The sequence below is a fragment of the Aspergillus pseudotamarii genome, assembly GCF_009193445.1.
Source record: "Aspergillus pseudotamarii strain CBS 117625 unplaced genomic scaffold BDV38scaffold_76, whole genome shotgun sequence".
NCBI classification, from domain to species: domain Eukaryota; kingdom Fungi; phylum Ascomycota; class Eurotiomycetes; order Eurotiales; family Aspergillaceae; genus Aspergillus; species Aspergillus pseudotamarii.
In genome coordinates this window covers 79,690-94,001 of record NW_022475090.1, presented here as the reverse complement: position 1 = coordinate 94,001, position 14,312 = coordinate 79,690, and the positions used below count along the sequence as shown (strand labels likewise).

Below are 14,312 nucleotides of genomic sequence, written 5' to 3'. Positions count from 1 at the left end.
TTATAGAAGCCCAATTTCCATTCCACGAACCAAAGCGAGCTCATGCGCGTTTGCCATGTTATGGTGGTGTACCCACCATTCCTCAAGGACCTCTAATAATAGCTCAAAATCTCTCTCAAATCCATATGGATGGTCATATGTGGATAGGCAACATCGAAGCACATCTTTAAATTCCGGTTGTGCATTGACGATGTCCGCCTGTAGCCCTGCGATAAAGGCAGGATATTTAATCGCGTTGATAATCAACGACCCAGCATCCTCTGTCTCAGTAAACGCTCTGCGAAGGGCGTCCAGATGGCTCACAATACGGGAGACAATCACAGTAGTGGTCGGCAGGATTATGGGCCGACTGCTTGCCCCATTCGTTTCCACGGTGGTTCCTGTCAGTGTTCCACTGAGTTGGGGAACCAACAGTAAGTGACCGTCTCTGATAGCCAACATCCCGGCTAGTCGATACGCTTCCCACAGCTGGTGCTGGGACAGACTACCTGGACTACCCGGCCAGTTCCAAAAGTCCTCCTCGGTAGACCCATGGCCAATACACGAGATAATATCTAGCAAAGACCTCGGCAGGCCACTGACCACCTCCACTTCATCCCCGAGGGGATGCTGCAAGGACACTCGGTCGCGACAATGCTGTCGCCAGAAGCCGAGAGAGGTACTTCGACCCACGGTAAATGTTGGTAAATCCATGACTCCCATCACTTCTAATAAGTGCGCGCGGAATTCCGTTCGCTCGCCGAGACCATAGAGTCCATGTGCCTGCAGGATACCGTACATTCCGTGCAGGTGCATCGTCCATGGCATGGCATGCATAAGCTATAGCATAAGCCTGCTGTTAGCGCGGCATGGATATACAAGTTGATTCAACGCACCCCAATGCTGCAGAGCAGCAGTCCCGCCGTGAAGGTGCCATCCTCCAAATATGCCACGTTGCTTGATAGTTCTGTGCGGAACAAATTCAAGGCTAAGTCGAAATGTTCATAAAAGTGAGGCTTCGCATTTGGCTTGAGGGAAGCCTGTAGCGCCACACAGATTGCGTACAAGGAGCTTGACTGTTGACACAAGATCGGTAGTCTCGATTCGAGGAGATTTCGCTCATCGTTGACCGAGGTTGAATGAAGGATATTGATTCCATACGAAAGAAATTCTTCAAACAATCGATCTTGTTCGTTCGATCGTACATCGGCAGTCCGTTCGGCTACTGTTTCTACCTTAGTCTTGTGTTCCGACGAACGAGAATAGTGGCCGGTGCATGTCCAATTACCTGCGCTACCTCCCTGGGGACGATAAGAACCTGCCTCGGCCTTACCATTGCCGCCGTTGTCACGCTTTCGGCGCCTTTCTCGACTCAGATCGCGTCGCCTGCCTTTGACTCGAGGAGGAATGGAAGCCTCCACTGGCTCTTCGGCGCCAGTAAATCGGCCACGCGACGCAATGCCGGTTCCCCACCGTAGCCTTATCTCATACCCTTCGCAGGAGACCCCACGGCTACTGCACACCTTGCATATTGGTCGGGTCCGGTCGCATTTCCTCCTGACTCGTTTACAGGTCCAGCATCCGTCGTGAGACCGATGGCGTGGGGTCGACATTCCGAACAAGGAAGTTAAACTGATCAGGATCAGTTCGATAAAGAGCTCCGGACTTAAAGCCGCACAGTCAAGGGGGTGCGGGCGAGACCAGTATTGTGGGGCGGACGATTTATCGTCAACGGTGGAGTTTTTATCAGGCCAAGTGGAGTTCATGCGATTCTTTTCCGCCCCGCGTCCACCTTCCATATATGGTCTAGAGCCTGAGGCCTCTACGTTCCCATATCCACCAGGTTGAACACTGGAATGACTGGGTATGGAGTGGCAGTAAGTATGACTTGGATAGTTCCTCGAGGTGACTGATGTTGTTATACTAGTCGTAGCTAGATTCACAATCCCAAATAAATAGTGTACGGTATCCATTGAGTTAGTAGTACATCACCTTTCAGCCAGATATATATCTGTCTTTGACCCTAAGGAGTAGTAAGTATTACTACTCAGAACTCATGTCGTTCCAATCGCCTGTCTCCAAATGTTCCACTGTTCTTCCCTCCCTCGGAAGGCTGGAAGGCTTCCAATATGCCAATGGTGTGCAACAGTACTGTGGCATACCTTACGCGTCTCTTGAGAAACGGTGGACTCGATCGCATTTAACGACACAGTGGCCCAACAACTACCACGATGGAACAAAGCTCGGGTATGACCATCGCGCAAGCTCTGATAGGACTCAATGGCTGATTATACACGCAATATAGAGCCGACTGTCCCCGACCGAGGATTGAAGGAGATGACTCGGATGATCTCGTACCAGTTCCTCCAACAGCCCATTTTGGAGAACCTCGAACGGACGAGTTGTCGGGACTCGTGATGAACATCGTCTTGCCTTGCGCCCCCGGGTCAAAGAAGTTTCCCGTCATGGTGTACGTTCATGGAGGTTCACTACTGTACGGTGGTGCTAACCTGCCCATCTTTGATGGCGTCAATCTCGTTTCTCATAGCATGGAAATCGGGATGCCTATCGTCTGCGTCAACTTCAACTATCGGGTCGGATTAGGTGGCTTTCTTGCCAGTGCAGCAATCCAGGAAGAGCTCCAACGGGATGGCCATCAAGGCTGTGGGAACTTTGGATTTACCGATCAACAAGTGGCATTTGAGTGGGTTCAACATTATATCGGCGATCTCGGTGGCAACCCTGACCGGGTGACTGCCGTCGGAGAGTCAGCAGGTGGCATCTCCATTAGCAACCAAATGGTAGCAGCGCATCCTCCTCCATTCCACCGTGCGGTCTGCATGTCTGGACTCTCAGTCTCGATTCCAGCGTGGACAATGGAGCAACACGAGGAGTTGTTCCGGGCCGTCTGCCGTCATTTCAACATAGATCCATCACAACCAGACGTTTTGGACTGTCTACGGCGTATACCCCAGCAGGAACTAGCCAATGAAACTCCCATCATACAAGGTGTTCTGTCGGGCACAGGGAACCCATGCCTCGATGGTTGGTTCTATGGCCGGGACCCGCGCGAGATACATGAGCCACCGCAGTGGGTTGAAGCTTTGATGTTAGGAGACACCTACCATGAAGGGGTTATCTTCCACTTGAACCTACTGAACGACAGTTTCACGAGTATTCGAGAGACACTAAATCAACATATGCCCCTGGATGAGACAGATACGGTCTTGGCAGAGTATGAGATACAGCCTGACTTACCACAGGATGTCCTTCTCAGCCGGGTAGAACACATGTGCGGTGATGTAGTCTTCAAAATCCCCAACTACGCGACGGCGCTTGCTAGCCTCCGTTTGGCCGAGGAGAAGGCTATGTTCGAATATCACTTTGACCAGCGTTCTCGGCTGAAAAACGCACTCGAGGGAACCGCGTACCATGCTCATGAACTTCTTTATCTGTTTGGGAACCTGGACAATGAGCTCTCGACGGAAGAGCGCGCAATGGCGCGTGACTTTGCTGGAGCTTGGATCAAATTCACTTACGGTTATTCACCGTGGGAAGGTTCGGAGCGACATTGGAAAGTATGGGGTCCTGAGTCAGTCCACGCAGTAAAGAATGAAGAGGAGGACGAGGAAGTTCGGTCATACTCGCGTATGAAAAGGCTACTGGCGATGGATTATGGAGAGACGTGGAAACGGTGGCTGAATGGAGTAGACGCCTTGGTGAACAAGCGTATGAACATGGGCAAGAATTATCAATCATAATGTTTGAATTATTGTTGCCAACCGAGACACAATTAGTCTGAGCAGAGATGTTGTTATATTACTGTTCTATCCCATCGGAAGTCGAGCCACGACTTATAGTATTTATGTATGGTGATATTCACTTCTATAATAGAATATCAAGTGCAATAGTCATTTGATATACTGTGGGAATAGAGGGTAGTTAAATTGAGAAGTGATCGATCCAATCTGTATTTGACCGGCTAACATTCGATGCACCAGCGTTACAAATTTGAGGCCCTGTCGCCAACAATTTGTGTCAACCCTGCTTTCTTCAGTCTCTCTTCCGTAAGCAGCATCTGCTCTGGGAACCAAGATGGATAGTCAGGCTTCAACTGGTGCTCTCGATCGCTGGCCAACACCATCTGTGCCACAGCCGTCCCACTTAACCAGGCCTGCACCATACCTTCTCCGCTAAATCCACAGCAGACCCACTGAGCCCCGTCAGCCTTTGTCGTTTCTGCAGCATGGCTCACAGACGATGGTAGCTGTCCGACCCACGGAAGGCCATCGCTACTGAATCCCATATTTCCCGTCCACATATGTTCCACACAAGAGCCTGCAACGTGACCCCAATTCTCATGGCCGAAGACCGCACTTAACACACCGGACAGATGAATATTGCAAGGCAGGCTCAGTTCAGAGTCGGTTGCGATACCCAGATCGGCAAGCCCGCCGTTTCGACCTTGAGCAAAGCCACCACCAAGCATCATCTTTCCACTAGACTCGCCTACAGGGGGCAATTGTGTCAGGTAATCGAAACCGTGGTCGTAGTTAAAGAGCCACGAATGCTCTGTTGCTTGACAAATGAATTTAGAGCCCGGGTTTTGGGCGGACATCTGTCCTCGAACAGGGTAAACGTGACCTCTTAGTTCAGGGGCAAGGTGTCCCACATGAGCGTTGGTACAGTGGATAACATTCCGAGCGCGCAGGGTTCCTCTTGGCGTCTGTACGGCATACCGTAAAGATGAGGTGGCGTCAGTCGAGACTTGGACCACCGGTGTGTTGGTCTCGATTAGAAAGTTTCCTGGGTATTTTCGTCGCAGTTCTTCTAGCACACCGGTGACCAGTTTGTAAGGCCACAGGGCTCCAGCTGGTCCGGCAACAACGCCAATAGCATGGGGAAGGCACCATTCCTGAAAGTGTATCGTCAACCTTCAAGCACTCTTTCAATAGTACAAGGCTGTAACAAACCTTGGGGATCTCGCTCTTCTCAAGTAATTTCCATTGGGTTGACTCTGTAGGCATGCACTTCTTGAACCGTTTGATGCGTTGCACTGCGTCACGCCACCTTTCTTCATCGAAGTACACACTGAGAAACTCCACTTTTCTCGCCTGCGTTTCCTTTGTTAATCCATACTTGTCCACAACCGCCAGTATCTCCTCCAGATGGGCCAGCCGGAACCGCGTCAGTGCCTTAGCCGCTTCCAGTCCATGGTGTGCTTCCCAATCGGGAAACTCTTCAACCGTCTCCAGAATATGGCCTCCATTGCGGCCCGTTGCGCCAGTGCAAGTGTCTCGTGCTTCAAGCATTACAACTGCAGGTCTCCCCTTATTGATCTTACCTAGTCGATCAGATTCCTCCAGCAGGGTGCGTGCAACCGAAGCACCTGTGATACCAGACCCAATGATCACAACATCAGCCTCTTGAGGCAGGTCAGGCGATTGCATGTTGGCCAGCTGCGGGTGCGGATCCTTGAACCAAAAGGAAGAGGTGCTCTCACGGAGTGGTCCTGGTATTCCTGGATCGGCGAGAACACGGTGGAGGGCATCTTGCCTGTCCTTAATGGGAATGCCAGGGTCGGCGAGGAGAGCCTGTACGAATGCCATGATAGAAACCTTAGAAATAGTGACCCCGGAAAAGGATGCAGAATATCAAGCACGACCCAGAGAAGAGGTGAAGTGTTACTGATTACAAGGTTATAGAGGCAAGCCGCAGTATATCACACAGAACATGATGATTTATTTCATCTCATGTTCCCTGTCTTCACGCCTATTGTCGGACAATCCGCGGCGGTTCGCCAGCACCACGGCAGTGTATCGGCATCTCATTCTAGGCTAATGATATCGGCCGAGGCCCTTCACCTTCAGCTATCTGGCGTCAACCTGCCTTTCTGGACGTGTTATGACTCCAAGTGGGGGTGGAGAGACCAGCTCCCGTCGATCATTGCCGCCACATAGCGCGGGCGTCGACCTTCCGCTTATAGCCAATGAAGATCTCGTATGCCTTGATATCGGCATCAGGCAATGTGCCAGCCATCCGCTTCATTCCAGGCACCCCCTACCAGTCTATAAAATAGCAGATTAAGAGCAGGCGTTGTGAATGCAAAATCACCCATTTCGATCGATCTCTAAATCAAGGACGCTGCCCAGAACGGCCAACATGACTTTGTCGAAGCCCACGGACTCCCCGGGCAATGACTTTTACCCCAATAGCCCACCCATGCGACGACCTAGGCTGTCATTTATTTATCGTCTGGAGTGCGACATTGATCCCCAGGAAATTGACGTCGGGGCGCCTCACGGGGCTGGAGTGATCCGGAGCGTTGCGAATATTGCCGGCGGGACCTTTAGAGGGCCGTCGATATCAGGGACGGTCCTTCCGGGAGGAGCAGACTGGGCAACGGTCATTGAAGGGACCCACGTAAGCTTCTCATTCCCCAGGATCCACCCAGTAAAACTAATACGATTCTTTAGTCCATGACCCTCGATGCACATTATACGGTCAAAACCGACGATGACTGTTATCTCTACATCCGGGCGCACGGTCTCTACCGTCCTGGTCCAGGCACCGAGTATGCGAAACAGGTCGAGAAAGACCCAACCCTTCGGCCTCCTCCCACTGTGACCCAAGATGACGTGGAATTCTTCTCACACCTGCGAATTGAAACAGGCCCAGGGAAGTACAACTGGTTGAACGGCTTAGTGTGTGTTGGAGTTATGAGCTGCGAGAACGATCGCATCCTGATCGATGCCTATTACTTGACCAATTTCGAAGATTCTCAGCCAGAGGACGTGATAGCACGGAGGAATGCCTGTTAATCAATACATCACTATGTTATCAAGAAATTGCCTCCATATCTCCTCAGATAAGCCCGTAATCGATAAACCGAGGTATAATCATCCCAATGGGGAAGGTAGACGCGCTTCGGCCGGCAAAGGATTGTGCTCCGGAGTAGTGTAGATGTTCTCCTCATGCGGAGCAACTTGGCGCTAAGGCCATTCGGCTATATAGATTGTCTTGATCCGGACCTTGTATCTTCACATCACTGACACTGGCTAACAGAGATGGGCGAAATTCCTGCGACAAAGTGCAACTGGGAGACCAGGGTGGCGGAGAAGCGCGAACAACTGGAGCTACAAATTCCCCAAGACTGGCGTCTGAATGCCACATTTCTATCCACGCTCCCATCAAATGGCCACCTCGTAGAAGCGGACATCCCACGTCATAGTGGACTTCTCTCCGACGAAGAGTTGGATATCACTGAACATTACACTGCGGCACAGTTGCTGCAGAAGCTTGCCTGGGGTGAGGTGACCTCGCTCGCAGTGACCACGGCTTTCTGCAAACGGGCAGCCATAGCCCAGCAATTGGTAGGCGCAATCGACCCGGTCAATGTCTTGTAGGACGACCCGTGATACTGATGGCTGCCTCCAGACGTCATGTCTGACAGAACATTTCTTCGACAGAGCGCTCGAGCGTGCACAATACCTGGATGATTATCTGAAGCGAGAGAAACGGGTTATGGGCCCCTTGCACGGCTTACCAATCAGTCTCAAAGATAGCTTCTGCATCAAGGGGATTCAAAGTACGGTGGGATATGTCTCATTCTTGGAGAACCCACCGGCGGAGACAAACTCTGCTCTGGTGGATCTCTTACTCGACTTAGGTGCAGTCCTTTATGTTAAGACCAATATTCCGCAGACGATGATGGTAGGTGCCCTTTCGAGGTCTTGGATTATCTTATCTGACACTTTATGCTTAGACAGGCGATTCAGAGAATAACATCTACGGTCGCACATTGAACCCACACAATACAAGCCTGACGGCCGGAGGCTCCTCCGGTGGTGAAGGAGCTCTCGTGGCCTTCCGGGGCTCAATCCTCGGCGTTGGAACTGATATCGCAGGGTCTATCCGAATTCCGTCGCTGTGCTGCGGTGTTTATGGGTTTAAACCCACCGCAGACCGTATTCCATTCGGCGGACAGGTGTCAGGGGCAATCGAAGGCGTGCCCGGCATAAAGCCCGCGGCAGGGCCACTGGCTCAGTCATTAGATGACATTGAGTTGTTCATGTCAACTATCCTCAAAGCTGAGCCCTGGCGATATGACGTGAGTACAATTGGGTCGCCTTGGGTGACGACATTGAAATTGCCCTCGTTATTAACCATCGGAGTCCTCGGCGAGGACCCTGAATTCCCAATCCATCCTCCAGTGCGCCGAGCAATGGAGTCGGCAATCACTGCACTAGCTAAAAAAGGACATAGAATAGTGCGGCTGGCACATGTGCCTTCACGAGGCGTTGCATACGCGAGTCGTCTAGCTTTTCAATATTTCACTTATGGACCACACGTCGATCATATCGTCGCCAGTGGAGAGCCATTAGTGACATCAGTCGCGAAATTAGCCAATCCCATGTTCACTGGGCCATTTCCTGTAGATCAGGAACTGGGGATCTTTGAGAAAATTGACGGACTCCATAACGCGAAAAAGGCTTACGCTGAAGAATGGTGCAGGACATGGGTCCAACACGACATAGATGTTCTGTTAACACCTGGAGCCCAGAATACAGCCACGCCCCATGATACATATGGGTGGCCGCCGTACACGGTCATCTGGAACCTTCTGGATGTAAGTTCGCAACTGTGTACGCTGAGATCTGTCTCTCTCTAACGGCTTGCAGTACCCTGCGTGCATTTTGCCGTACAGCAAAGCTTCGAAGTCGCTTGATCCAGACCCTATGCCAATACATGACGGAGTTCAGCCGAGCTGTAGGTTCCCACCCCAGAGACCAGCGGATGATGATATGTTAACTCATTCTAGATGAACCTGACTCCGTCGATGGAGCTCCATGTGCTCTTCAAATCGTAACGCCTCGCCACCAAGATGAGAAATGCCTTCTCTTTTCCCGATTGATCGACAAAGACATTCGGTAACTAAATAGTTTTTTAGAAGATGTCACAGGTGATCAGGTGTTAGAACGTGAATTTAGAATACAATGGTGTCAACCCACAAACCATAACATTGGAAGGATACCGGATAATTGCAGTGTGGACATATCAAGACGGAAGCCGCAGTTCTCTATCATTGGGTGTATTTATCTCAGTGGACTGTTTTGATTATATCTTTATCTGAAAAACGGAAACCAAATCTTGAGTGCGAAATTTGCATCACATAAGGTGGTTCTACGGCCAGAAAGCCTTTCGTATGAGTTGGCTAAGCCCAGTCCCGAAGGGATACTCTGTGGGTGATTGGGAAGCCGTCAATTGTCCCGTCGTGCCTCGTCTTGCCGCACATATTCATCATCATCAGCCTTTACAGAGGCAACACTAATATAGGTCATCTTCAGCGCCTTATAAGGCCCGATGGAATGTCGTGCAGGGACAGGTAGAGTCGCTATCTGGGGTCCCGGACCCTGGTACCTGGATGGCATGGGTAAGAGCCGCTGGTCTACTCTACAGAGACGACCGCACATCGCACAGGTATACCCTGAAAATACCGTAGCTATCCCATTCGGAATTTCCTCATGTTAGCATGATAACACTCCCCATAGCACGTAGTTTGTCATCCCTGTCACTCCTTATGTTAGTTTGACATGTGGCAGAAAACAGATTATGCATGATAGCCGCAGCTCGGCACGAGTCTGCCCTTCCTCAAAATGCGTCACATGTACGAGAAGCCTCGATGGAGGTTATGCCCTTTGGATAGCGTTGCTCCTCTCCTGGTAGGTGGCGGTCCAGGCCGAATTTGAGAGTGATTCTGGAAGCCTTCACCCGGTGACTGCATTCATGCCATCGCTGGTTTCCTTCTTGGGGCTGTTTATATCATTAAAGAGCTTTGTATTGGTGAGCTCCCCGAGAAACCACTTCTTCCGTGTGGTTTTAGATGTCCTCTGGGATTGGTTCGAGGCCGGTGTGGTCATTCCAGGTGACTTTGAACTCCCACGCACAGATTTCCTCGTGGGCACTGTAGTTCTTTTCACTCCCTGTGACAAGGTCTGATCACCAGAATCCATGTTAACCGTGGGTAGGACAAACAGCCGATAAGCTGCAGCACATGCCAAGTAAAACTCGAGTAATCTGGAGATATCGAGCGTGTGGTTCCACAACGAGCATACCGTGAGATAGACACCCTTTCCAAGTAACAGAACCAAAATCAGCTGAACACTCGACGCAGAATCCCACGTACGAGAAACAAATTCTATGGAGTCACTCATCCAGACAAGCTCCGTTTCATAGCAAGGGAAGCGACCATAACAGGTCTGTAACAACAAGCAACCCCAGGCAAAAGGCACTTTTATTCGACAATCATACTCGAACATATCTTGGGCGGTGGGCTCGATGAACGTCTGCCATCCTTCGCGGAGGCACGCCTGGCAAGCATTGCTGCTGCAATGGTGTTTGTTACATTCAAGGTCCGTGCAGTGAAAATGGCGTGAATAACCATCAAGAAGCACATTTAGCCGGTCAACCCAGAACGGCCTAAGGTTCCCATCGTCATTATACGGGTCCTTCTCTATAAGCCATCGCGACCAAGAATCCAGAATATCCTGCCCATGCGCTGCCTCGCCCAAGAAGTACTCCCTGTGTTCCGCTCCACAAAAGCAATTGGGCTTGCACCGCAAATTTCTGAGTTCGGCGTGTGCTAGTCTCTCGAGTAGTTTATAGTCTCGCAATGCAGGGCTTTTTTTGGAGCTCCACCTCCGTAGCCGACATTGATTCTGATGCTGTTGGGTGCGCACCTTCACATTCCCTGAGTGTCCGATTTTATAGCATGGGCTCTGGGCCAAGGGATCATAAAAAATGTATGCATAACCTTTCTTGGATTCTTTTCCTTGAGGGCTGGTCCACCCGCAGATCACATCGCGGATGGCGAATATGATTTCCTCGGTGCTACACAGGTCTGAGATACATTCTGGTCCAGTTTGTCTGTGCTCTAATCCATCATCGGAAATGTCCGTCCTTGGTGTCTCTTTCTGACTCGCTACAGAGAATGGCGACTCTGATTCATATGTTTCTTCATCTGACGGATCGACTGAGTCGGTTTCCATGCTATCTGCAGACACCGAAATCAGGTTTTGCCCATTGATTCGGGCGTGACTGGTTGATGTTGGGACATCCCAATGGGTGGCCACTGAAGGAATCCTTTCACCCGGCTCATCATCCGGTATTTCTATTATGGGTGCATTTTCCGGAATCCATGCTGGTCGCCGTGGGGAGGTCTGACTAGTACGCAAAATGGGGCGTGAACCATTGAGTGCCTTCGATCCTCTGGAGCAATGCTCCAAGAGCGATCGCTGTGGGTTTCGGTTCAGACTTTCTTCCGTCCCTTCACGGAGGTAAGCCTCGACCGTCTGGTCTCTGGTCGAGACACATGCGCGCGATGATTGGCTCCGTCGCGACAGCTCTTTCGCTTGCCGTCGAACCGCTACGCCTCGCGTAGGACTCTCGTCCACAAGATTGGCAGCAGAGTCGCTTTCATCGCCCGGAAAATTCCCGACTGAACCTGGGGAAAGGTCAGAGAACGGTGTATCCTTATCGGAGTACAGGTAGGAGCGTAATGGGGTGGAGACGGCCATTTGTCGGCTAAGCCTTATCAAGCGACGCGGGTGAGTTAGTAACTTACGAAATATTATCACCACGACAACAGCACGTCGGGGCTTATTATATTCACGGATCGACCAGGGTCACGTATTCCTCAGAATACCCTATTTTAGAGCCAGGGCGGTGTCCTACCATGACAGAAGGCTGTGTTGCGGATCCGAGCCTTGCGTGATAGCAAGGCTACTGGCATGTTTACTGCAGGGAAATGGCTTGGAGCATGGATGTCGAGGTCACGGGGATAGTAGTTCAAACGCTGGTCGCATATCTTTGCATGCGCACTTTGCCCGTTCTGATCCCTAGCGCATATTCCTCGTTGGCTTCGCTGTGGCTGAGCTGGGGTATGTAACAAGACTAAGAACGAAGAAGCAGTACAATTGGAGATGGAAAGACGGCAGAAGGATCACAAGTCCTCTGTCGCTATGCCCGAATCGGCACGTTTGCGAGTCATGTTCTGTTTGCAACGTTTGTCTCTCAGACGAGCCTGAGGCAATGTCTCCCTCTTTTTCTGTTCTTTAGGTTGTCGTTGATTATTTTTAGTTCTTCTTGCTCTTTTTTTCTCTCCTTTTTTTTTTTTTTTCCCTTGTCTCGTCTTGTTGCTCCACCCCTACTAGTCCCGTTATGGAAGGTAACATTGTACTCCAGCAGTAACCGGTAAACGATATAGCAAAAGGATGCAAGGTACACCTATTGTTGGAGACTTCCTTGTCTCTCTCTCTTTCTTTCTTTTTTTTTTTTTTTTAACAGGTTCCACTGTATTTAATTGCCCTTCCCCGGTTTCAAACCCAGCAATATCCAACCACAGGTAACAAAGTACTAGGGCTTAGCCACTGGACCCTGGGATCTCGGTTCTCGATCCGCCAAGTGCTCTTATCTGATCCACAACCAAAAATCTACCGACGGTCATTCCTGTGGCTAGCAGCAGAAAGAAAGATCGGGACCCCCGCTCCCCATCCCGAAATACTAGATTTACACCAAAACCTCTGATACACTGTCACGCCGGGTGGGTCTCTTCAGGATCGTCTCCATTGCCAAATAAGTATTTCAAATTTTAGTTCTATTTACATCGCTCGTGGTTTCATCGTGGAACCATATCTCGTCAGAAAAAAAGGTTGGGGTCGCCGGGCAACCACGCCGCGGGATGTAACATAGCCACGGAAGGTCTCCGATATCCTGTGCGACGAGTTTGAACCGATCGCAATTGCCACAGCGCGGCGAGGATGGGTCTCCATCGTGCCGCCAAAGGGGACCCAGGACACCAAGGGAAGGTCCTCGCGAGAACTTAGTTGACCCAGGAGTAACTGAGCACGGGAACCTCAAAGGGCTCTGCAGTGCACGTCGCATTGAAGAACTCATCATGGATGCAGTTCAAAGTGAAATCGGTGCTGCCGGAGTAGGTAATCTTGCTACCATTGGCGCACTCCAGCGCATGGCCACCGCCCAGCACGTAGTCCATATGACCAGTCGAGCTCCCCTCGTTGGAGTTGCCGTAGAACGAGACGATCCGGCCCAGGCCGCGGTCTGCATATCCGCAGTTAGACTCGCCATGTGCAATGTCGTGCACCCGGTACCCGATGTAGGTATCCCCGCAGTGGAGGCCATCCTCAAAGTCGATGGCCAGCGTCTGGGGAGGGCCATAGCCCCAGGGCTGGTAATTGGGCATGCCCGTGTAGCACACGTTAACCATGGTGCCATTGCACGTATCCGGGTTAGGCTCACACCAGTCCCGGCCACAGAGACAGCCCTTCGCGTTCTTGTCGACCTCGCTGTGAATGCAGTCCAAGCTGTGGGAGCCATTGAACCAGCGGAAATTGTCGACCTTCCATGTCGGAATCGGACACCCTTCCGGAGGGGTGATGGAGCGAGGAGTGAGGGATCGGGTCTCGACAGACCGAGCGGTCACCGAGGAGGTGAGCGCCAACAGGCTAGTTAAGATGGTCGAGAACATGGTTTCAGCGAGGATTGTAGTCTAGAGTGAGATGAGTGAGAGGCTGCGCAGGATGAGGAAACTGTGATGAGCGATCAGGAACCCTGAGCAGCGATCCAGGCGCCTTTTATAGATATCCATGGTAGCATTGAATGCTTTTGTGACCAAGTCTAGAATTGGGGAAGCGAGTGGCTCCAAAGGGCGAGGGCTGACATTGGCGCGATGCAGGTCAGCCAGCGAGACCCTCTTCCGCTGAGACCGAACGAATAGACGAAAAGGGGCGCGAGACAATTGTCTTTGGGTCGCCCAAACCATTGGCGCGACCGCCGCGAATGCCGGGTCTTGGCAAATGGGGAATAACATCAGGTTCTTCAGCACGGAGCTTGGTCACAATTATCTCAGCATCACCCAACACCTTCTCGTCTGGCACCCAGACTCCAACCTGAACTGAACCCCAATACGAGGTCCAGGCCGTGACATCCGACCATCTAGCTGCAGTAGCGCAGTGACTATCGTTTGATGCAACGACCATATTCCCAAAGAGACCGGGTTCACATTCTAAATTTAGCGCCATGACCCTGACGGCTGCAGCAGGTAGCCTGTTAACTCTGCGGCGGGAAAACCTCCAGTGACGTCCCTCACTAAGAATACCTAACAGGGGAGAACTTTGCATGCTCAGCTGTTTGAGCAATAGTACTACTAGTAGTAGTAGTCGTCGGTTCGGGGTTCACCACCTATTGGTTTTCCGTGGCCCAGACTGACTAATCAGCCCTAATTTGAAGTTTTGCTCCTGAAGGCAAAGCAAAGA

At 51.2% G+C, this 14,312-nt stretch overlaps 7 protein-coding genes across 7 annotated transcripts; 3 read left to right on the top strand and 4 right to left on the bottom strand.

The window, feature by feature from the left end:
- On the bottom strand, positions 1 to 1,592 carry BDV38DRAFT_274816 (Zn(II)2Cys6 transcription factor domain-containing protein; the record flags this gene model as incomplete). Its single annotated transcript, XM_032057909.1, has 3 exons — positions 1 to 819; positions 876 to 1,204; positions 1,268 to 1,592. 3 exons carry the CDS (start codon positions 1,590 to 1,592, stop codon positions 1 to 3), a joined length of 1,473 nt encoding a protein of 490 aa, XP_031908872.1.
- A 443-nt stretch (positions 1,593 to 2,035) lies between these two features.
- Positions 2,036 to 3,740, top strand: BDV38DRAFT_274815 (Alpha/Beta hydrolase protein; the record flags this gene model as incomplete). The annotated part of the gene is made up of 2 exons (XM_032057908.1): positions 2,036 to 2,226; positions 2,285 to 3,740. 2 exons carry the CDS (start codon positions 2,036 to 2,038, stop codon positions 3,738 to 3,740), a joined length of 1,647 nt encoding a protein of 548 aa, XP_031908871.1.
- A 121-nt stretch (positions 3,741 to 3,861) lies between these two features.
- Positions 3,862 to 5,834, bottom strand: BDV38DRAFT_200008 (NAD(P)/FAD-dependent oxidoreductase). Its single transcript, XM_032052435.1, has 2 exons — positions 4,953 to 5,834; positions 3,862 to 4,894 (listed from the first exon to the last, which is right to left on the bottom strand). Exons 1-2 carry the CDS (start codon positions 5,586 to 5,588, stop codon positions 3,983 to 3,985), a joined length of 1,548 nt encoding a protein of 515 aa, XP_031908870.1. The 5' UTR covers positions 5,589 to 5,834; the 3' UTR covers positions 3,862 to 3,982.
- Positions 5,835 to 6,141: 307 nt separating this feature from the next.
- On the top strand, positions 6,142 to 6,800 carry BDV38DRAFT_274813 (DUF3237 domain-containing protein; the record flags this gene model as incomplete). The annotated part of the gene is made up of 2 exons (XM_032057907.1): positions 6,142 to 6,402; positions 6,456 to 6,800. The coding sequence occupies 2 exons, from the start codon at positions 6,142 to 6,144 to the stop codon at positions 6,798 to 6,800; spliced, it is 606 nt and encodes a 201-aa protein (XP_031908869.1).
- On the top strand, positions 6,707 to 8,913 carry gmdB (general amidase GmdB; the record flags this gene model as incomplete). The annotated part of the gene is made up of 5 exons (XM_032062966.1): positions 6,707 to 7,352; positions 7,417 to 7,696; positions 7,749 to 8,608; positions 8,661 to 8,748; positions 8,801 to 8,913. Exons 1-5 carry the CDS (start codon positions 7,047 to 7,049, stop codon positions 8,911 to 8,913), a joined length of 1,647 nt encoding a protein of 548 aa, XP_031908868.1. The 5' UTR covers positions 6,707 to 7,046.
- Positions 8,914 to 9,198: 285 nt separating this feature from the next.
- On the bottom strand, positions 9,199 to 12,121 carry BDV38DRAFT_200147 (GIY-YIG nuclease family protein). The gene has a single exon (XM_032052437.1). The coding sequence runs from the start codon at positions 11,553 to 11,555 to the stop codon at positions 9,747 to 9,749; it is 1,809 nt and encodes a 602-aa protein (XP_031908867.1). The 5' UTR covers positions 11,556 to 12,121; the 3' UTR covers positions 9,199 to 9,746.
- A 1-nt stretch (position 12,122) lies between these two features.
- On the bottom strand, positions 12,123 to 13,629 carry BDV38DRAFT_199943 (uncharacterized protein). The gene has a single exon (XM_032052433.1). The coding sequence runs from the start codon at positions 13,523 to 13,525 to the stop codon at positions 12,860 to 12,862; it is 666 nt and encodes a 221-aa protein (XP_031908866.1). The 5' UTR covers positions 13,526 to 13,629; the 3' UTR covers positions 12,123 to 12,859.
- Between the last annotated feature and the right edge of the window lie 683 nt (positions 13,630 to 14,312).

Bases quoted from the DNA above. Each gene is read 5' to 3' on its own strand.
- BDV38DRAFT_200008 (XM_032052435.1), bottom strand. From the start codon at position 5,588: ATGGCATTCGTACAGGCTCTCCTCGCCGACCCTGGCATTCCCATTAAG. The intron at 4,895-4,952 runs GTTTGTTACAGC...ATACACTTTCAG, and splicing joins AGAAGAGCGAGATCCCCAAG to GAATGGTGCCTTCCCCATGC.
- BDV38DRAFT_200147 (XM_032052437.1), bottom strand. From the start codon at position 11,555: ATGGCCGTCTCCACCCCATTACGCTCCTACCTGTACTCCGATAAGGAT.
- BDV38DRAFT_199943 (XM_032052433.1), bottom strand. From the start codon at position 13,525: ATGTTCTCGACCATCTTAACTAGCCTGTTGGCGCTCACCTCCTCGGTG.